The 21910-nt window shown below is 45.9% G+C and overlaps 1 protein-coding gene across 1 annotated transcript in view; it reads left to right on the forward strand.

Moving 5' to 3' along the window:
- The window catches only part of LOC148144133 (uncharacterized), a 278667-nt gene extending 259023 nt beyond the window's left edge, over positions 1–19644 (forward strand). The window contains 3 exon segments of the mRNA XM_087975304.1: positions 11928–12566; positions 19154–19290; positions 19599–19644. Coding sequence (XP_087831430.1) covers positions 11928–12566; positions 19154–19290; positions 19599–19644 — 822 coding nt within the window.
- The last annotated feature ends 2266 nt before the right edge of the window (positions 19645–21910 follow it).

Here is a 21910-nt window from a genome sequence, read left to right on the forward strand (position 1 = left end):
GGGTTTCTGAAGCTGCTACTCCTGCTCCTCTCTTTCTGAATCAACATTGAGCTTCACCCAGACTGCAAATTCCTTCCTCTGTCTAAGATCTGTGAGTACGGCACTCTCTTTTCTCACCCCCTTTTCCGTTTCGTCTTCATTCTAGGATTCAATTGTTGATTTGCAGCAACTGAAAGGAAAGGGAGTGAACCCAGGGAAGGGACAGACTCTGGAAACGTGGTCGAGGTCTGTGTCTCAATTGGCAAAATAGACAGGCAGGAGGCTGGAAGGACACAGCAAACCAGGAAGCATCAGGAAGTGGAGAAGTTGATGTTTCGGGTGCAATTCTTCTTCAGGACTGGGGATGGGTGCTGGGGCAGGGGGCTAAAGTGGGGATAAGTGAAGACAGCGAGAGGGTACGGCCTGATGAGTCAATGGGTGAAAGAAATCAGGTTAATAAAAGGGAAAAGTGGAAATGAGGGGCACGGGGCTGAGAAGGGAGTCGGGGGATGGAAAGGGAGGTTATTTGAAATTGGAGAACTTGATGTTGAGTCCTACAGGCTGTAGGCTGCCAAGGCAGAAGATGGGGTGTTGTTTCCCCAATTTACGGTTTGGTTCGTTGTGGCAATAGAGGAAGGCTAAGATGTTCTTGTCAGAAAGGGAGTGGGAAGGGGAATTAAAATGAGTGGTGACTGGGAGGTCTGGTCAGCCTCTGCGGACCCAGCTGTGATGCTCGCCAAACTGTTCCCCAAGTTACACTCGGTCTTCCCGATGTAGAGAAGACCACAATTTACAAACACGTGATAAATGCTGTATCACAATGTGAAGTTATAGCCATTGCTGTGAAAAAAGAAGCAGAAAGGAGATGTATTGTTTAAATGGTGATATATTGGGATGTGGAGCAAGTGAGAACTGCAGATGCTGGAGATTAGAGTCAAAGTGTGGGGCTGGAAAAAGGTGATAGGTCAGGCAGCATCCGAGGACCAGGAAAGTCGACATTTCGTTCCCGAGCACTTCATCAGCAATGATGTGTGGATGTGTAAAGGGGCCTCAGCATCCTTCTACACCAGTCACTGCCAGTTGTCAGACAGGTGCAGGTGAAGAGCTTTTCCCTGAAATGTCGATTTTTCCTGTTCCTCAGATGCTGCCTGACCGGGGCTGTGCTTTTCCAGCATCACTCTGATCTCGACTCTGATTTCCAGCATCTACAGTCCTCACTTTTGCCTGGACAGGTGCAGCAAGCAATCAGCAAGGCAAGGGGTATATTAACAAGAGGAATTGAGTTCAGAAGTGGGGATGTCTTCCTGCGTTAGGGGGTCATTGAATGTTATTCAAGGCTGAGTTCATCTGATTTTTGAACACCAAAGAAGTGGATGTTTCTGGGGGAAGGCAAGTAAATGATTTAACACCAGTATAGAACAGTTACAGAGTCAGACACCAACAGAACCAGACCCTTTAGTCAAACTAGTCTTAGGCCGACTATATTCACAAACTAAACTAATTCCACCTACCTGTGATTGGCGCATATTCCTCCGAACCTTTCCTATTCATATACTTATCCAAATGTCTTTTAAATGTTGTTACTCAGCCTCATTTACATTCATTCCACATACAAACTACTCTGTAAAAAGAAAAGTGCCCCCCCTGCCTTTTTTAAATCCTTTCTCCTCGCACCTTCAAATTTGCTGCCTAATCTTGAAACCCCCACCTTAGGGAAAGGATACCAGCGATCACCTCATCTCTGCCCCTCGTGATTTTATAAACCTCTGTCAGGTCACCTCTAAATCTCCTGTGATCCAGTGAACAAGTCCCAACCTATTCATCTCGATGGTTATGAATCTGCCGATAATCTGTTGAATGTTGGTGCAGGCTTGAAAGACCAAACAGCCTATTCCTGCTTCCAATTCAAGAACGTCTCCATCTCAATCTTAAATATCCTCAGTGACCTGGCCTGCACAGCCTTCTGTGGCAGTGAATTCCATAGATTCACCACTCTCTGGCTGAAGAAGTTTCTCCTTATCTCCATTCTGAAAGGTCTTCCCTTTACTCTAAGGCTGTGCCCACTGGTTCTAATCCCTCCAACCAATGGAAACACCTTTCCAAATTCCACTCTGTCCAGGCTGTTCAGTATTCCTTGTTTCAATTAGGTCCCCACCCCCTCTCCACCCTGAGTGTGAGCCTGTTAATCAGCATGAAGCAGACCCCTCAGGATGAGGTCCAGCAGGGATTAGGTTCAGCAAACTGAGAACGGAGAGAGAGTGTGTGGGGTGGAGAATTTCAACTTCAAAGGAATAAGAGAGGAAACAGAGTTCACTATGAATGAGAATTGATCAGGTGAGCTGATGGGCCAAGAAGTGGCAGTTTAGTTTAAGAGGTGTGTAGTTTCCATTTTGGTTAAGCAATCCAGGTAGGACTGACACCGTTAAGGGGGATGTTGCAGAACAAAGAGACCTTGGAGTGCAGGTTCATAGTTCCTTGAAAGTGGAGTCACCGGTAGACAGGATAGCGAAGGAGGCATTTGGTATGCTTTCCTTTATTGGTCAGAGCAGAGAGTACAGGAATTGGGAGGTCATGTTGCAGCTGTGTAAGTCCACATTTGGAAGACTGCATTCATTTCTGGTCTCCCTGTTATAGAAAAGATGTTGTGAAACTTTGAAAGGGTTCGGAAAAGATTTTTAAGGCTCCTGTCAGAGTTGGAGGGTTCGAGCTACAGGGAGAGACTCAAATTGCTGGGGATATTTTCCCGAGAGCACTGGAGGCTGAAGGGTGACCTTATAGACGTTCGTAAGGGGCATGGATAGGGTGAATACCCACGTTACTTTTGCCAAAGTAGAAAGGTCCAAAACTAGAAAGTATATGTTTGAGGTGAGGGAGAATTTTAAAAGGCATTTGGATGGGTACATGAAAAGGAAGGGTTTTGAGGGATATGAGCCACATGCAGGCAAATTGGATTAGGTTGATTTAGGATATCTGTTTGGCCGGACAAGTTGGACCAAATGGGCTGTTTCTGTGCTGTATGACTCTAATCTTTGGTGAAAGCAGAAGTGTGATTGTGAAGGCTGGAGTTTCAGAGCAGCTTTCAAAGATGTTTTGCCCTTAATGGGAGCAGAAGAAGTTACAATGAAATCTTGCATTTGTGAGACAGCAACTGAATGAGTGAGTACATCCAGGATTTTGGTGGAAAGTGGGAATTCATTGCACTGTGGGGATGAATCTCTACCTTTTGGGTAATTTCTGCTGGTGTATGAAACCAGGCCTCAAGATTAGGAGGAGTAAATTTAGGACACAGATGAGGAGGAACTGCTTTTCCTGGAGAGTAGTGAATCTTTGGAATTCTCTGCCCAAAGAAGCAGTGGAGGCAGCTTCATTAAGTATATTCAAGACACAGTTGGATGGGTTTTTGCAATGGTAGGGGAATGAAGGGTAGTTGGGATAATGCAGGGAGGAGGAGCTGAGAGAATGGATAGATCAGCCATGATCTTAATGAATGGCGGAGCGGCTGGATGGGCCAAATGGCCTATTCCTGCTTCTATTACAACGAAACTATAACCCTGCATTTCCCATGGCTAACCCACCTAACATGCACGTCCCTGGACATTATGCCTAATCCAAATCAAGGCCAGTGAGTAATGTAGTGATGTGGAAAATGAACATCAGAGAACAATTGAAAGGGACAAGGAGAGTAAATGTACGAGCAATCAAAACTAGACTCTAAAGATCACAAAAATTGAAACTAAAAATGGTGTGTCTGAATATGTGCTGCATTGTAACAAAAGTGAATGAATTGACCACATACATTGAAGTGAATAATGCAATCTGACACTCCTACAGAGACATGGCTTCAGGATGACAAGGATTGGATCCTGAATATTGAGGGTGTCCTCAAATGGGAAGCTAGGTAAAGGTGGAGGGTTGGCACTGCTAATCAAAGCATTGATCACAGGGTCGTCTGGTGTCAGCTCAGATTTCAGGTCCTGATTTCTCTGTCCTCTGTTGATCTCCCTGTTCTCTTCTGCACCTTCTGGAACAATAAAACATTCAGTCAATCAAGCCACAACCCACAATTTCCCAGCCTGTCAACCATCCAGGCACAGTGTAGTCACAGCAGGGAATCACACAAGAAAAATGAAACCAAATTTGAATTAAATAGGTGCTTGTGTTTAATGTTTGTTCATTAGCAAGTAAACCAGAAATAGGGCTCTCCCAGGATTCTTATACTGCCCTATTTGAGGAATTCTCTTCCCCCTTATATCTAACTATTAGTACCCAGCTCTGATTTACAACAATACTTACACCAACAGAAGTAAGGCATCTGTTCTCAAATAGGTAGAGACATACAGGATGGAAATAGACATTTTCTCTCTCATGCCCACGCCACACCATGTCACTTTTTGTTATAAAACTTTAAGTTCTCTTGAGAAGGTGCCTTAGAGGTAGTTCTGGGATTTGCATGTTAATGATGCCTACAACCCCATTGAAAAGATGAAAGACTGAACAATCCAGGTTTGTTCAACATGTCATTTCAATGACATGGACACTGTCATGTTTTTCCATAAATTCTATGTCTTATGACCTTATTCTCCACAACCACCTTATGAAGGAGCAGCACTCCAAATGCTAGTGCTTCCAAACAAACCTGTTAGTCTCCAACCTGGTGTTGTGTGTTTTTTAACTTTATCCATTTTAGGGGGGATTTGCAATACAAAATTTTCCATGGTGTGTAGGGATGTGCAGGTTAGGGTGGATTGGCAGTTCTAAATTACCCATAGTGCCCATGGATGTGCAGGTTAGGTGTATTAGTCAGGAGCGTTAGTATTGTTAGAAACAAGTTTAATAAAATTTAGACGAGACCACCAAAACTGGAAACAAGACAATTTATTCTACGATCTTGCAAGAAAGGGCATCAAACGCAGAAGCAAATGAGCAAATTAGAACTTAGGTTAGTGTACAGTTATACCCTTTGAGCTGAGTGAGGTCATCTCTCCAGATTCCTAATTACCCAATCTCTCTTACTGTACCAGACCAGCTGCACTCCACCCTTATTACTTCCCCCTTCCCCAGGTTCCTTTCTGTAAATGCTGACACATACATTTATTTTGTCAAGATCTGGTTTAACATTTTGTATCAATTCTGCTGGTACATTCCATCCTCGGACATTTCATTAACTTGTATCGTTTTGTATAGCTCAAGCATTTCGGTTATCTCAGCTTTTTGCTGAAAGCATAATTTTACAAAAAGAACTTTTACAAATAGTTCTCTTGCTGTACCCCTTTTCTGTATGCTTTTTCTGTATCTGCAAAAACATACTTTACCCATTTCTAACAATTTCCCCATTTCTTTTCTTAACCATTTGTTGTTTTTGCAATCTTATTTTCTGCCCTCTTTTCACCCTATGGTGTTGAGGTTCACAATCTAGTCATTTCTGTCCTTCTAAGTTTGTACCATTATTGGTTGTCGTCCTCCCAAAGACATTACCAGCTTAGTCATTATCCATTTTAACACATTAAACCCTATCAGTAAACCTACAATTATTAGTAGCACATAAATGCCTAAATTCACTAACCGTTTTCCCACCCGGTCAATCTCCAGTTACCCCATCCCCATCCCAAACCTTCATGTTTTCGGAGTTCATCTTCAATTTCTCTTATATTGCTTATCTTTTTCTTTACTATTTCCACCTTATCTTCCACTATGGAAGAGCTGTCTGGGATGAAGGTGCAGCATTCTTTACCAATCAGAGCACAGGTTCCCCCTTTTTCGGCCAAAAGATAGTCTAAAGCCATTCGATTCTGTAAAGCTGTCAGTCTTGTGGCAATCATTTCGGTGGTTATGGCCGATATTTGGGATTGAGTTTCTCCCATCGCGCCGGTGGTATCATTAATTAAATTTTCAAGGGCAGCCGCCATTTCTGTATTTCCACCCCTGCCCTTGTAGTACCGTAGTTTGGGAGTCGTGTCCACAGTAGACGGTCTCCTTCTGAGACCTCTCGGGTCTTACGTCTTATTCCCCCTTCCTTTCTCAGGTTGGGCTCATGCTTTTTTATTCGGAGGCGAGGGACTATATAAGCGAGGTAACAGCAGCCACTCCAACCTTTCTGGTTTTGAGGAAGTGTTTATCACACGAACATATTTTTCCCCGGGAATAAATGGATAGGCCTTCAGACCGCATACCCAATATGTTCCGTTTAATATTCGGGGAGTGGTCGTGGCAGTGGCTTGACTGGTGTGGACACAAGATGATTTTCCCAGTTGGAAAGGTGCAGCATCATTCTGATTACAGAAACAGGTGGTATTTACTGCTCCTTTCGGTGGGGAAATTCTAAGACTATCAATAGCGCCCTGATTTTTCGGGGCTGGCCTTGGGAACCATCCCGCAAAGTTATATTTGCTCCTTTCAAATCTCCACTTTGTATTATTTGAACCCACATCAAATTATTGTACATCGTATACTTCTTTTTTTAGTGAGCGGTATTACTGAGGGGGGGATTCCAGATTCGCCATAGTGTGGGACCTCTGCACAGACCCAACAGTCGGCAAGTCCCTTTTGTTCAGCATAATTTTGGCATAGTGAAGTAAAGTGATTTTTCCCATCTCCTGGAATAGTTAGTACTACTAACGTTACAATACTTTACTAATACCTGCCATCTCTAATCCCTGTCTACAGTCCTGCCTCTCTGTCTTAATCTTTTAGTCGCCTGGGAGAGGTGAGTCCACACAGCCCTTACAATCAATAACAATATATATATATATATATAAGCAAACGTTTAAAGAGTCTTTTGTCTCAGTTCATTCTTTCTTTCTCAGCTTAACTTTCACAGGGTTGTCTGTAGGATGAGCGTGCCACTCCGCCTTTGGGGCGTTCACAGGACCTTTAACGCGAGTGTGATTACTCCACCCTTTCTCAGCAGTCCGAATAGCTGTCTCATTAGTCAGGAGGGTTAGGAATGGTCCCTCCCAGCTTGGGTGCAGTTTGATATCTTTCCAGGTCTTGATCAGGACCCAATCACCCGGTTGTACTCGATGTACTGCAAACTCGAGTGGCAGTGTCTGTACCAACAGGCCTTTATTCCTAAGAATAGACAAAGAAGAGCCGAGCGCCACAGTATAGTTCTTTAAAAACTTATCATTGAACTCTGACCAGCCGTTAGGCAGTCTTTCAGCCTCGATAATGCTTCCCTCTATCCTGTCTACTACAGTATATTCATTGTGCTTTTTACCCTCAATCATCCGGGAGGACGCGTCGATAAACAACCGAACCCTCGCATGCAATGGTACGTCTCTTAAGTTCATTTGCACTTTAGTCTGATATTCAGTAATATCAAGACAGTCATGTTCTGGATTGACAGGGGCCACCCCCCTCTCTCCGCCACAGAAATGCAGCTGGATTCACGCAACTGTCTGTGACTAACACAAGGTCATCCTGTTCTATTAAGATTGTCTCATATTTCAAGATCCTAGAGTCTGTGAGCCATTGTCCTGCATTCTGATTTACGAATTCTTTGCCTTTTACTCCAGAAACCTTGAGACCTTTGTTAGTTAATTTAACACCGCTAGGTCTAAAGCTTAGGGATGATCGTGCTGCTCCCGTATCCACTAAAAACACTGTTTCCTCTCCTTCAGGTCCCACCTTTAAATTTATCAAGGGTTCCCGGTGGGTCACAGGAGGAGGGAACCCCTGACTCCCCTAATCTTCATCAAAAATCATCAATGATACCGCTTCTCTTTGTCGTCCGAACCTTGGACATTGTCTTTTAAAATGTCCTGTTTTTTCCGCAGTAATAACATCCTGCCAGTTGCTTCCTTCCCCTACCATCTGCTCTCTGTCTCTCTTGTTCTCCTCTGTTCTCTGATTCTAACTTTCTCGTCGTCATTTCTTCAACTGCTGCAACCATTATTTTAGCTTTTTGTTTTTGTTTCTCAACTTCCCTTCTCACACACACTTTCTGTGCCTCGTATAACAGACCTTCTATCTGGTTTTCACTCCAGCCTTCTAATTTCTGTAATTTCTTTTGTATGTCCGGCCATGATTTAGTTACAAATTGGACCTTTAAAAGTCCCTGTGCTACCGGATCATCGGGATTCATTCCCGAATATTTTCTACAGGCTTCTTTAAATCCCTGTAAAAAGGCTGATGGGGCTTCCTCCTTTTCCTGTCTTACTTCAAAAGCTTTAAAAAAAATTCTGAGATTTAGGTGCTGCTTCTTTAATACCCAAAATGACCATTTCTCGTAAGTCCCTCATTTTTCCTCTATCGTGTTCATCCATCCAACGGGGGTCCACATTGGGTAATTTGTTTTTGGCTGGTATCACTCCCTCACCCACCGGATCTCTCTTTTCCATTCCCTCAGAGCAGCTCTTCTAATCATGCCCCTTTCTTCTCCTGACCGTACCTGATGTGGGGTGCTGACTACTAAGGCTCCCCTAAAAGTAAGTTTCCGACTCTCCTCTACCAATAAGGCTATTGCTACCACTGCCTGCACACACTCTGGCCAGTAATGTAGTTTTCCATTCTTTAATTAACAATGAATTAATGCAGTCATGTTTTAAATTAACCATGAATCAATATGACAGGTCACTGAGAATGAATGAAGGAATCCTGCCAATTAATATTGATTCAGGCTAACACAATTGAATTATTATAAATATTAATTATTAATTATATATTTTTGCTCGAGCACATTCATTTATAAGAACCTCAACAGATTCCATAGCACCTTTTGCAGTTAATTAAATCCCCAATTTGGTGGCAATATCTCGTCATAAACGCAAACTGATTCTTCGTGCATCTCATCACAAAACTGTCACCATAATCCAATTAACTTTTTTTTCGTTCCCACTCCCTTGGGCTTAAAATTTAAGGATGACATTGCTGCCCCCGTATTGACTAGGAAAACTACGTCCTCTTTGTAAGGTCCCACCTTTAAATTTATCAAGCCCTGGTGGCTCCCTGGTGGCTCTCCGGGGGCAGGAACTGCTGACACCCCTATTTTTCATCAAGGTTCATAAACGGCACTGCCTTTACTTCCTTTTTCAGATCTGGACACTCTCTCTTAAAGTGACCTGTCTTTCCACAGTAATAACATCCCGCCTGTGGGGATTTCCACTTTGATCCTTGATCCTTGTTCCTGTCTACCAGCCCCCTTAACATCTCCTCCCCGATCCTTTCTCCTCACTTTATTTTCAACATGCTGCCCGCCACCATTCCGGTTTCCTTCTCCTTTTAGTTTTGTCCTTTTCTTTATTACCTCATTAACCATGGCTTATTATTATTTTTGCCTTCTGTTTCTGCTTCTCATGTTACGTTGCCAGATCAATTACTGAGCCGATTTAACCACTGAACAGCTTTAGGGCCACCTCATGGCCATTCCTCATCACCCAATGTTTTGTTTAGACCTTGATTCTTTTAAAGAAATATTACAATTTTTCATGCTCCCTGTAATCTCAAATACAATTTATCAATTGATGCTTGCTTTTCTTTAAAGCCTGTTCCTAACTATACATTTTGGAATCTGACTTGTAAATATATATTTATATATTATAAATTCACTTATTCTGTGTTTAATATTCAAAATGCAAAATGCACACAGTTCCCAACTCTGAAATCCACCACAATCACCCGGTTCCAGTCCCCTGATTCACATCCAAACCTCGTCCTCCCAAGTAGTCCTGACCAGTCATTGCTCAATTACAATGCTATAGGTCGTGACATAACCAGAGCTGCCTTAAAAGGATTTGTCTATTCAAGTTAAAACTTCAACTGTCCTCCATAAATCGCTTTTATGTAAGGATAAAAGAGGTTAGTTAGAAACTGATAGTAAGGCAGTCATGACCTGTAAAAAGAACATTTTATTTCATAATCTTGCAAAATCCTTAACCTTAAAAGAAATCATGTTAAAATTTCCATAATAGAAATCAGATTCAAAACAGTCCCGGATCTCAAGCTCCAGGGAACATTTAATCACCAACAAACAAATGTGCATTCACACTGAATCACAAAGGGTTAAACTTTCTACTAGCTGTACAGCTCTTTTCTCTCTCTCCCTCTCTCTCTCACACACACACACACAGACACCATGTCTCACAGACACTTTGAGTTTCCCACAACGACTCCTCTAGCTTTTGAATATTTTTCTGGGTGTCTGGCCATAAGTTAGTTACGAAGTGCACCCTCAGTAGCCCTTCAGCTACTAGCCCTTCTGACACGAAGCATGATCTGATTCCTCCTGACTATAAGGCTGTTTTTCATTGACATTTTATCATTTGTTTTTTATCCTCTCCTCGCGTCCGAGGATTGTACTACCAATCTCTTAACATTTTTCCTAAAGGACTGTACATTGGGATGTGGTCCTCGAACGTCCCTCTCATGTCCCCTTCTACATCTAAATTGCTATTCTTATTTCCCATTTTAATACTCGGCCGTTTTCTTTATATAATTTCAATTAACCTCTCTGAAGTTTGGTGTTACCTTCTTCTACACCCACTTCAGGGTCCTAATCTCCGCGTGGGGGTTTCCCTTCTTAATAACCGGTCTAAGGCTGGGTGATCGAATCAGTTAGACACCTTACTTGTTAGATTAATCTAGCCAATTAAAGACCTTTATTCTCTATTTTTTTAAGTTGCCAAATCCCCCGTACTTCTCGTACGGAACCAACCACCAAGGTAATACTTAAAGGTCAATTTTCATACCTTGGTCTGTGCACAAATGTTACTTGGTCGAATGCGCACCCTGTCCCGCGGCAATACCAGACAGCAAAATACGTTGTCAATCGAGGTCGCCCGAAATTTATCTTTATCCGGGTCTTATGGACACAAGAGTAACCTGACTGAACCACCACGTCTTAGTACCCTTCGTACCGCGGCGAAACAGCAAGTAATGCTGCAAATCCCGGCCGCCCGCGAATGTGGGTCTTAAGTCCATAAGAGTTACCCGACCAACCCGCCGTGTCTTAGTGCGCCTCGTTCGTGGCAAAGACTGACAACAAAACAAAACCCGCTGCCTACCCCAGTCACCTGGATAATACTTATTTAAGACCTTTTTCTTACCCGGGTCTTGTGCACAAGGGTTACCCAACCGAACCCGCTGTGTCGCGTCTGCCCGTCCTGTCTCCAGGGTCTCCCAGTCCGGATCACGCTCGCCCAGAGCTGCCTCGGCAACAAGGGGAAACTAGAGATCGCCGAAATCAGCGAGGTGCGCCTTCTCCGTTTCTCCAAGAATGCCAAGCGACCGGAGCTTGGGATCCCGGAACACGCCCCCAAATCTTTTAGAAACAAGTTTAATAAAATTTAGACGTGACCACCAAAACTGGAAACAAGACAATTTATTCTACGCTCTTGCAAGAAAGTGCATCAAATGCAGAAGCAAATGAGCAAATTAGAACTCAGGTTAGTGTACAGTTATACCCTTTGAGCTGAGTGAGGGCATCTCTCCAGACTCCTAATTACCCAATCTCTCTTACTGTACCAGACCACTGCCCAGCTGCACTCCACCCTTATTACTTCCCCCTTCCCCAGGTTGGCAACCTTCCTATCTGTAAATGCTGACACATACATTTATTTTGTCAAGAGCTGGTTTAACATTTTGTATCAATTCTGTTGGTACATTCCATCCTCGGACATTTCATTAACTTATATCGTTTTGTATAGCTCAAGCATTTCGGTTATCTCAGCTTTTTGGTGAAAGCATAATTTTACACAAAGAATTCTTTGTTATCGTAATTACTCACCAATGTTAGTATCTAAAACAGGGAATCCCGCCCTGTGGAGAAACCGTGGAAGTGTGGCGACTGCAAAAAAGGTTTCCATTTCCCGTCTGCCCTGGAGACTCATCGGCACAGCCAAACTGGGGAGAGGCGATTCCCCTGCCCTGTCTGTGGGAAGGGCTTCAGAGATTCCACCAACCTCCACACCCACCAGCGGGTCCACATGGGGGAGAGGCCCTTCAGCTGCCACAAGTGTGGGAAGGCCTTTTCCCAGGCCTCCAACCTCCAGACCCACCAGCGAGTCCACACAGGGGAGAGGCCCTTCAGCTGCCTCGAGTGCGGGAAGGCCTTTAGGAATTCCTCCCACTTGCTGACCCATCAGCGGGTGCACACGGGGGAGAGGTCCTTAAGCTGCCCTGAATGTGGGAAGGCCTTCAGCAATTCCTCCCACCTGCTGACCCACCAGCGGGTCCACACCGGGGAGAGGCCCTTCAGCTGCCCTGAGTGCGGGAAGGCCTTCAGTAATTCCTCTACCCTGCTGAGGCACCAGCAGGTCCACATGGGGGAGAGACCCTTCAGCTGCCACAAGTGTGGGCAGGCCTTTTCCCAGGCCTCCAACCTCCAGACCCACCGGCGAGTCCACACGGGGGAGAGGCCCTTCAGCTGCCTCGAGTGCAGGAAGGCCTTCAGGTATTCTTCTCACTTGCTGACCCACCGGCGGGTCCACACAGGGGAGAGGCCGTTCCCATGCCACGAGTGGGGGAAGGCCTTCAGCAATTCCTCTAACCTGTTGAGACACCAGCGGGTCCACATGGGGGAGATGCCCTTCAGCTGCCCCGAGTGCGGGAAGGCCTTCACCCGCTCCTCCTACCTGCGGAGCCACCAGCGAGTTCATGTGCCATCGCAGGGGGATTGAAGGAATGACGGCCGAGTGCCATTATCGACTGGACTATCAACCTGGTTCCGGGAAATCCCGGGTTCGATTCCCACCGCAGCAGATGGTGGAATTGGAATTTAGTCAGAAATCTGAAGTTCAGAATCTAACGGTGAAACCATTGTCGGTGGGGTGGGGGTGGAAGAAAACTCCCACCTGATACACTCAGTTCTTTTTTAGGGAAAGTAACTGACGTTGTGGGAGAGGATTCACTCAGTCATCCCAGCTGCATCCTTTACCCGGTCTGGCCTACACGTGACTCCAGACCCACAGCAATATGATTGACGCTGCACTGCCCATCCAACTTACTTGGAGACAGGGTATGGGTTGAAATTGCTGAGTGAGGCAATACTTTCTCCGGGTTAAGGATGTACCAAGGATCCAATTACAAAGGGCAACTTGGTGGTGACCGATAATGAAGAAAGTGAGGGGTTGGAGGAAGTGTGTGCACTTTGACTGTGAGCTGTTTTTAAAACATTGCTCCTTTTTCTATGCCTTTCTGTTGGGAGATTCTGAAGCTGTAACAAAGTTGGGTCGCAATAAAGATTACCTGAACTTTATGCCAAGCTCAGACTCTCATTGAGAGCTTTGAATTGCAACAGGTTTTTGTTTTAAACCTGCTCATTTCTTACAGGTGAAAGTGAGAACTGCTGATGCTGGAGATCAGAGTCAAAATTAGAGTGGTGCTGGCAATGCACAGCAGGTCAGGCAGCATCTAAGGAGCAGGAAAATCTACATTTTTCGGGCAATGTTGATTTTCCTGCTCCTCAAGATGCTGCCTGACCTGTTGTGCTCATTTCTGACAGTCTCCTGTACTATGTTTCCAATGTTGTGTATCGGTTGCAGCAGTGAATGAGTGGCCAGTATTGTTAGAAATTGTGAATTTTTCAGGAGTGCAGGTACTACATCATCCCATTGTCATTGTACAGTTTCCTGGCAGCACTGGGAGGTGTGGGCTATGTCCATTGGAAATGATGTGGAGGTGCCGATGTTGGACTGGGGTGGATAAAGTTAAAAATCACACAACACCAGGTTATCTTCCTTCTGGTTTATTTGGAAACATTGGCTTTTGGAGCGCTGCTCCTTCATCAGGTAGCTGTGGAGCAGAATCATAAGACACAGAATTTATCGCAAAAGCTGACGGTGTCATGCAACTGATAAGATATTGAACAAATCTAGATTGCGGATTAGTCTTTCATCTTTTACCATGGGTTGCAGGTTTCAGTTCATTAATATGTAAACCCCAGAACTACTTTTAAATCACCTTCTCGAGATGGTTTAAGGTTTTATAAAAATAGGTGACGTCTCAGCTCAGATACTGCATAAAAGGTGTGAGGTTCGAGTCTGTATCCCAATCTTGAATCAGATTGGTTCTATTAACCAAAATAGGAATTTATAAAATATTACATGCAGTTTGTGCGCTTTTTGAGCAAAATTGAATATATCTGCAAATATAATTTTGCAAATGCAAATTCACATAGACTTATGTGTGACTGTTTGTGCATGCGAGTTTGTGCATATATGCTAATGAAGTGTGTGTGTGAGATGGAGTATAAGCTTGTGATATGGTGTGAGTGTTAGGCTGTGTGTGTGTCTGAGCCAGTAACAGACAAAGGCAAGGGGTTGCATTTTGCTAAAATAAGGAAGGGCAGGCCTTGTACAGTTAATGGTAGGGCCCTGCATCGTGTTCTAGAACAGATTCATGGGGGACGGGGCAGCGTGGAGGGGTTCTGGTACATAAAGTTAAAAATCTCTCAACGACACATTATCGTCCAACTGGTTTATTTGGAAGCACAAGCTTTCGGAGCGCTGCTCCTTCATGGGGTGTTTGTGGAGCAGGTACATAAGACACAACCACCTGATGAAGGAGCAGTGCTCCAAAAGCTAATGCTTGCAAATGAGCCTGTTGCAGTATCACCTGGTGTGGTGTGAATTTTAACTTCGTACACCCCAGTCCAACACCGGCATCTCCAAATCGGGGACATAGTTCTTTGGAAGTTGCATCATTGGTAGACAGGGTTGTGAAAGAGGCGTTTAGCACACTTTCCTTCATTGTTCACACCGTTCAGTGCAGGAGTTGGGACATCACGTTGAGGTTGTACAGGATATTGGTGAGACCACGTGGAGAGGACTGAGTACACTTCTGTTCGCCCTATCGACGACCACAAGTTGATGGGTGACCTTATTTCGATTAATAAAGTCTTGGGGCGTATAGGAAAGGTAAATATCACAGGGGGGAAAATTATGCAGCTCCCCTTTTTTACTTCTGTTGGCATTTAGACACTTAAATCCTTTCAGTAACAGCCTCATCGCCAGAGAGCATACTGCGCGTGCTCGCCGGCGTCAGGATGAAATTGCGCATGCTCCTCAGTGCACGCAAGGCATGCCTCGCGACTTTCTTTTGATGGGCCAATCAGGAGCGCTGGAGGACCGGAAGGTGACTGGTCCTCCTGCCAATCAGAGCCTTCCTCTTGTCTGAATGCAGAAGCTGGAACACGAGTTTCGGAAGTTGCTGCTTTCTCTCTGAATGAAGATTGAGTTTGTTCCAGACTCCCTTCTTACTTCTGCTAATCTAATCGTTTTACCACATCGTTTCCAAGATGTTGTGTCCTTACTGGGAGCAAAAGAAGTTACAATGAAGTCTTTCGTTTGTGAGACAGCAACTGAGTGAGAGTACATCTGAGAGTTTGGTGGAAAGTGGGAATTCATTGCACTGTGGGGATGAAGCCCTACCCTAGACAGTCATTTCTGCTGATGGATGAGACCAGGCCTCAAGTTGATGGGAGTAGATTTAGAGCTGAAAATGTGTTGCTGGAAAAGCGCAGCAGGTCAGGCAGCATCCAAGGAACAGGAGAATGGACGTTTCGGGCATAAGCCCTTCTTCAGGAATGAGGAAAGTGTGTCCAGCAGACTAAGATAAAAGGTAGGGAGGAGGGACTTGGGGGAGGGGCGTTGGAAATGCGATAGGTGGAGGGAGGTCAAGGTGAGGGTGATAGGCCGGAGTGGGGTGGGGGCGCCGACGTCAAGAAGAAGATTGCAGGTTAGGAAGGCGGTGCTGAGTTTGAGGGATTTGACTGAGACAAGGTGGGGGGAGGGGAAATGAGGAAACTGGAGAAATCTGAGTTCACCCCTTATGGTTGGAGGGTTTCCAGGCAGAAGATGAGGCGCTCTTCCTCCAACTGTCGTGTTGCCATGGTCTGGCGATGGAGTCCAAGGACCTGCATGTCCTTGGTGGAGTGGGAGGGGGAGTTAAAGTGTTGGGCTACGGGGTGGTTGGATTAGTTGGTCCGGGTTGTCCCAGAGGTGTTTTCTGAAACGTTCCGCAAGTAGGTGGCCTGTCTCCCCAATATAGAGGAGGCCACATCGGGTGCAGAGGATGCAATAGATGATGTGTGTGGAGGTGCAGGTGAATTTGTGGCGGATATGGAAGTGTCCCTTGGGGCCTTGGAGGGAAGTAGGGGGGGAGGTGAGGGCGCAAGTTTTGCATTTCTTGCGGTTGCAGGGGAAGGTGCCGGGAGTGGAGGTTGGGTTGGTGGGGGGTGTGGACCTGACGAGGGAGTCACTGAGGGAGTGGTCTTTTCGGAACGCTGTATCTCAGTTGGCAAAATAGTTAGGCAGGAGGCATCAGATGGTGGAGAAGTCAACTTATCAAGTCTAACCCTTTTTCAGGGCTGGGGCTGGGTGCAGAAGCTGCAGATAAAAGGGGGTGGTGGTGAAGTGGGAATAGGTCGAGACAGTTAGAGGATACGACCCGGCTGGTCAATGGGAGGAATGAATCTGGTTGGTGGCAGGGAGGAGGACGGGGATGGGAATGGAGTCAGGGAATGGAGTCAGGGAATGGAGAGGGAGGTTTTTTTTGAAATTGGAAAACTCAACATTGAGTCCTTTGGGCTGCAGGCTGCCCGGAAGATGAGGTGTTGTTCCTCCAATTTGCGGTTAGATTCGTTGTGGTAATGGAGGAGGCCAAAGATGGTCATGTCAGAAAGGGGGTGGGAAGGGAAATTGGAATGGGTGGTTACTGAGAGGTCTGGTCCCCTCTGCAGACACAGTTGCGATGCTCGGCGAATCGTTCCCCAAGTTTGCACTCGCTCTCCGATATAGAGAAGACCACAATTGGTAAACATATGGCAAATACAGTACCACAACATGAAGTTATAGACTTGGCTGTGGAAAAAAAACGCAGAAAGGAGGTGCATTGATTAAATGGAGATGTATTTGAATGTGGAGAAAGTGAGAACTGCAGATGCTGGAGATCAGAGTCAAAAAGTGTGGTACTGGAAGAGCACAGTAGGTTAGATAGCATCCGAGGAGCAGGAGAGCTGACGTTTTGGACACGAGCCCTTTATCAGGAATGATGTGTGGATGGACAAAGAGGCCTCAGCGTCCTTCTACACCAGTCACTGTCATTTGTCAGACAGGTGTAGCAAGCGATCAGCAAGGCAAGATGAATTGAGTATAGAAATGGGGATGTCTTCCTGCAGTTAGGGGGTCATTGAATATATTCAAGGCTGAGTTCATCTGATTTTTGAACAACACAGCAGTGAATTTTGTGGGGGAAGGCAAGAAAATGGTTTTAAGACCAGTTCCAGAGTCATACAGCACAGAAACAGACCCTTTAGTCCTACTAGTCATAGAGATGTACAGCATAGAAACAGACCCTTCGGTTCAACCCGTTCATGCCAAGCAGATATCCCAACCCTATCTAGTCCCACCTGCCAGCATTTGGCCCATATCCCTCCAAACCCTCCCTATTCATAATACCTGTCCAGATGTCTTTTTAAATGTTGCAATTGTACTAGCCTCCACCATTTCCTCTGGCAGCTCATTCTACACACGTAATACCCTCTGTGTGTGAAAAAGTTGCCCCTCAGATCTCTTTTGTATCTTTTCCCCTCACCCTAAACATATGCCGTCTAGTTCTGGACTCTTTTCCCCCCGACCCCCTTCCCCGGATAAGGCTTTGTCTATTTATCCTATCCATGCCCTTCATGATTTTATAGGTTACTCCTTAGCCTCCAACGCTCAGGGGAAACAGCCCTAGCCTCCCTATAGATCAAATCCTCCAACCCTGGCAACATCCTTGTAAATCTTTTCTGAACACTTTGAAGTTTCGCAACATCTTCCTGATAGTAAGGAAAATAGAATTGCACACAATATTCCAAATGTGGCCTAACCAATGTCCTGTACAGCTGCAACATAACTTCCCAAATCCAATACTCAGAGGATTGGGAAAGTTTTCAAAACCTACAAAAGACAACTGGGAAAGAATGGAGGGACAAACCGAACCTTTGAGGGTCAGCTTGGAGGCATCAAGGTCTCAGGACAGGGGGTGGGGATGAACCCAGCTATGGGCCACATGCCAGCAAATGGGACTAGATTGATTTAGGATATCTGGTCAGTACAGTCGTGTTGGACAGAAGGGTCTGTTTCTGTGCTGTACATCTCTATGACTCTGGCTTTACACTAACTTTTGCCACGTCAATAGGTTCACTTTCTCTCTAATGTCGGTGTTAATGCCTTGACGTCTCATTTTGCTCCCACCTTCCTGGGGACGTTAACCATTTTGTGTCTGGTTGTTCCTCAAGAAGCTGCGTGGCAGGTTCACCCTGAATTGACACTTTCTTTTTGCTTCCCAAAATCAGACCTGCTCACTCTCAGCAGTATCCCAGTGTTGTGAAAGATATTAACTTTTCAGGTGGAGGTATTCAAAATTCAGAGAGATATCAAGTCTTGACATTTTTGCTTTTCCGCCCCTGTAAGATCCTGAATCAGCACCTTCAGGAGAATTAGTTAGAGCGGAGTGAGAACAGAGGGGGAGAGAGAGTGGGATGGTGCCTTCAATTTTGTGGAATAACAAAAGAAAAGAATGTTCTGCAAAAAGTAGAATTGCTTGTTCAGAATTTCTACCCTGCACTGGCAGTGATGAGCTTTGTAATCTATTCTGACAGAGTTTTTGAAGATTTGAAGAGGGAAGTTTCAAAATCAACAGATGAAGGGCTGATGCCCGAAACATTGACCCTCCTGCTCCTCAGATGCTGCCTGACTCCCCTGTGCTTTTCCAGCGCCACATTTTTCGACTGACTCTCCAGCATCTCCGGTCCTCATTTTGATGTCAATGTCTGACAGTCACTCAATCCACTTGGGCCAGCAAACATTTTCGACCGTGATTTCTGTGAGAGGGATCAAAACTTTTTGGTTCCTGTCTGAGTATGTTTTCAGCATCAGTGGGACTGGACGAGAGACCCTACTGTTGCAGCGCACTGTGCGTGGAGACTGAAACAGTTATACGGCCTGGGAAGGGGATTTCATGGCAGGGAGGGGCTCTACACATGTTTGTGTGCAGCTGAAGCTTTGGCCATGGAGAAACCAGAGGAATCTCGCCCCGTGGAGAAACCGTGGAAATGTGGCGACTGTGGGAAAGGCTTCCCTTTCCCGTCTGCCCTGGAGACTCATCGGCGCAGTCACACCGGGAAGAGGCCATTCCACTGCGCCGACTGCGGGAAGGCCTTCAGACATTCCTCCACCTGCTGGCCCACCAGCAGGACCACACGGGGGAGAGGCCCTTCTGCTGCCCCAAGTGCGGGAAGGCCTTCGTGTTTTTCTCCGCCCTGTTGGCCCACCAGCGTGTCCACACAGGAGAAAGACCATTCAGCTGCCCTGAGTGCGGGAAGGCCTTCAGGTTTTCCTCCACCCTGCTGAGCCACCAGCGGGTCCACACGGGGGAGAGGCCCTTCAGCTGCCCCGAGTGCCGGAAGGCCTTTACCCACGTCTCCTCCCTGCTGACCCGCCAGCATGTCCACACTGGGGAGAGGCTATTCACCTGCTCTCAGTGCGGGAAACGCTTCACCCACTCCTCCCACCTGCGGAAGCACCAGTGAGTTCACGTGACATCGCAGGGGGGTTGAAGGAGTGACGGCCGAGTGCCATTATCGATTGGACTATCAACCCGGTTCCGGGGACTCCTGGGTTTGAATCCCTCCCCGACAGATGTCAGAATTGGTATTTGGTCAGAAATGTGGAGTTCGGAATCTAACGATGAGACCATTTTAGGGAGAGGGTGGTGCAGGGGTGAAAGCCCCCATCTGATTCCCTCTCTCCCTTGTTAGAGAAGGGAACCGCCATTGTGGGAAAGGATTCACTCAGTCGTTCCAGCTGCATCCTCTACCCGGTCTGGCCTACATTTGACGCCAGACCCACAGCAGTCTGGTTGACTCTACACCGTCCCACCCCCACCCCCCACTGGCAAAGGAGCGGGGAGAAACTTACTTGGAGACAGGTTATGGGTTGAAATTGCTGAGTGAGGCAATACTTCCTCCGGGTTACGGCTGTACTAAGGATCCAATTACAAATGGACAACTTGGTGCTGGCCAATAGTCAAGACAGTGTGGTGGGTGGTGGGGAGGGGTGGAGAGGAGGGGAGGTGTGGTGTGGTGTGTGCACTTTGACCTTGAGCTGTTCAAAAAGCAACTACTTTTTCTCTGCCTTTTTGCTGGGGGATCTGAAGCTGTAACAAAGTTGGGTTGCAATAAAGGTTACCTGAACTTAACACCGGGCTCAGACTCTCATTGAAAGCTTTGAGCTCCAAGAGGTTTTTGTTTTAAAGCTGCTCATTTCTTTCCGCCTCCTGCACTAAGTTTAGAACATAGAACAATTCAGTGCAGAACAGGCCCTTTGGCCCTCGATGTTGCGCCGACCTGTGAACTATTCTCAGCTTGTCACCCTACACTATCCCAAAATCAACCATGCGCTTATGTAAGGATTGTTTACATCTCCCTAATGTGGCTGAGTGGACTACCTTAGCAGGTAGAGCATTCCACGCCCTTACCACTCTCTGCATAAAGAACTTGCCTCTGACATCTGTCTTTAGTCTATCACCCCTCAATTTGTAGTTATGCCCTCTCGTACAAGCTGACGTCACCATCCTTGGAAAAAGTCGTTCACTGTCTACCATATCTAATCCTCTGATCATCTTGTATGTCCCTTTCAAATCCCCCCTTCTTCTTTCCAATGAGAAAAGGCCCAAGTCTATCAGTCTTTCCTCATAAGACCTTCCCTCCAGACCAGGCAACGTCCTGGTAAATCTCCTCTGCACCTTTTCCAATGCTTCCACAGCCTTTCTGTAATGGGGCGACCAGAACTTTACACAATATTCCAAGGGTGGCTGCACCAGCGTTTTGTATGGTTGCAGCATGATATTGCGGTTCCGGAACTCAGGACCTCTACCAATGAAACCTAACACACCATATGCCTTCTTACCAGCACTATCCACCTCGGTTGCAACTTTCAGGGATTTATGCACGTGGACTCCAAGATCCCTCTGCACATCCACACTACCAAGAATCTTTCCATTGACCAACTACTCTGCCATCCTGTTATTCTTCCCGAAGTGCATCACCTCACCTTTAGCTTCATTGAACTCCATTTGCCATCTCTCAGCCCAATTCTGCAGTTTGTCCAAGTCCCCCTGCAACCTGTAACATTCTTCCAAACTGTCCAGTACTCCACCGACTTTAGTGTCGTCTGCAAATTTACTAATCCTCCCACCTATGCCTGCATCTAAGTCAGTTATAAAAATGACAAACAGCAGTGGTCTCAAAACATCCTTGTGGAACACCACTAGTAACCGGACTCCAGACTGAATATTTTCCATCAACCACCACTCGCTGCCGCCTTCCAGTTTCTAATCCAAGCTGCTAAATCACCCCCAATTCCATGCCTCTGCATTTTCTCCATCAGCCTACCACGTGGAACCTTATCGAAGGCTTTACTGAAATCCAAGTATACCACGTCAACTGTCCTATCCTCATCTACATGCTTGGTCACCTTCTCAAAAAACTCAATGAGGTTTATGAGACACGACCTGCCCTTGATGAAATCATGTTGACTTATCTGAAATTAAATTGTTGCTTGCTAGATGAGTATAAATCTTATCTCTTATAATCCTTTCCAAAATCTTTCCCACAATAGAAGTAAGGCTCACTGGTCTATAATTACCTGGGTCATCTCTGCTGCCCTTCTTGAATAAGGGCACAACATTTGCAATCCTCCAGTCCTCAGGTACTAAACCCGTAGACAATGACGACTCAAATATCAATGCCAAAGGCTCTGCTATCTCCTCCCTAGCTTCCCAGAGAATCCTCGGATAAATCCCATCCAGCCAAGGGGACTTGTCCACTTTCACTCCTTCTCGAATTACACCTGTGTGTAACTAATCTCGATCCACAAACTCCATCAACAAACACATCGACCTGGACACAATATACCAACCACTACAGCGGACAGCTGAAACTGACAACTGG

The sequence above is a fragment of the Chiloscyllium plagiosum genome, unplaced genomic scaffold, assembly GCF_037043375.1.
Source record: "Chiloscyllium plagiosum isolate Xiang-an unplaced genomic scaffold, Cpla_swu_hap1 HiC_scaffold_27, whole genome shotgun sequence".
Taxonomy (NCBI): domain Eukaryota; kingdom Metazoa; phylum Chordata; class Chondrichthyes; order Orectolobiformes; family Hemiscylliidae; genus Chiloscyllium; species Chiloscyllium plagiosum.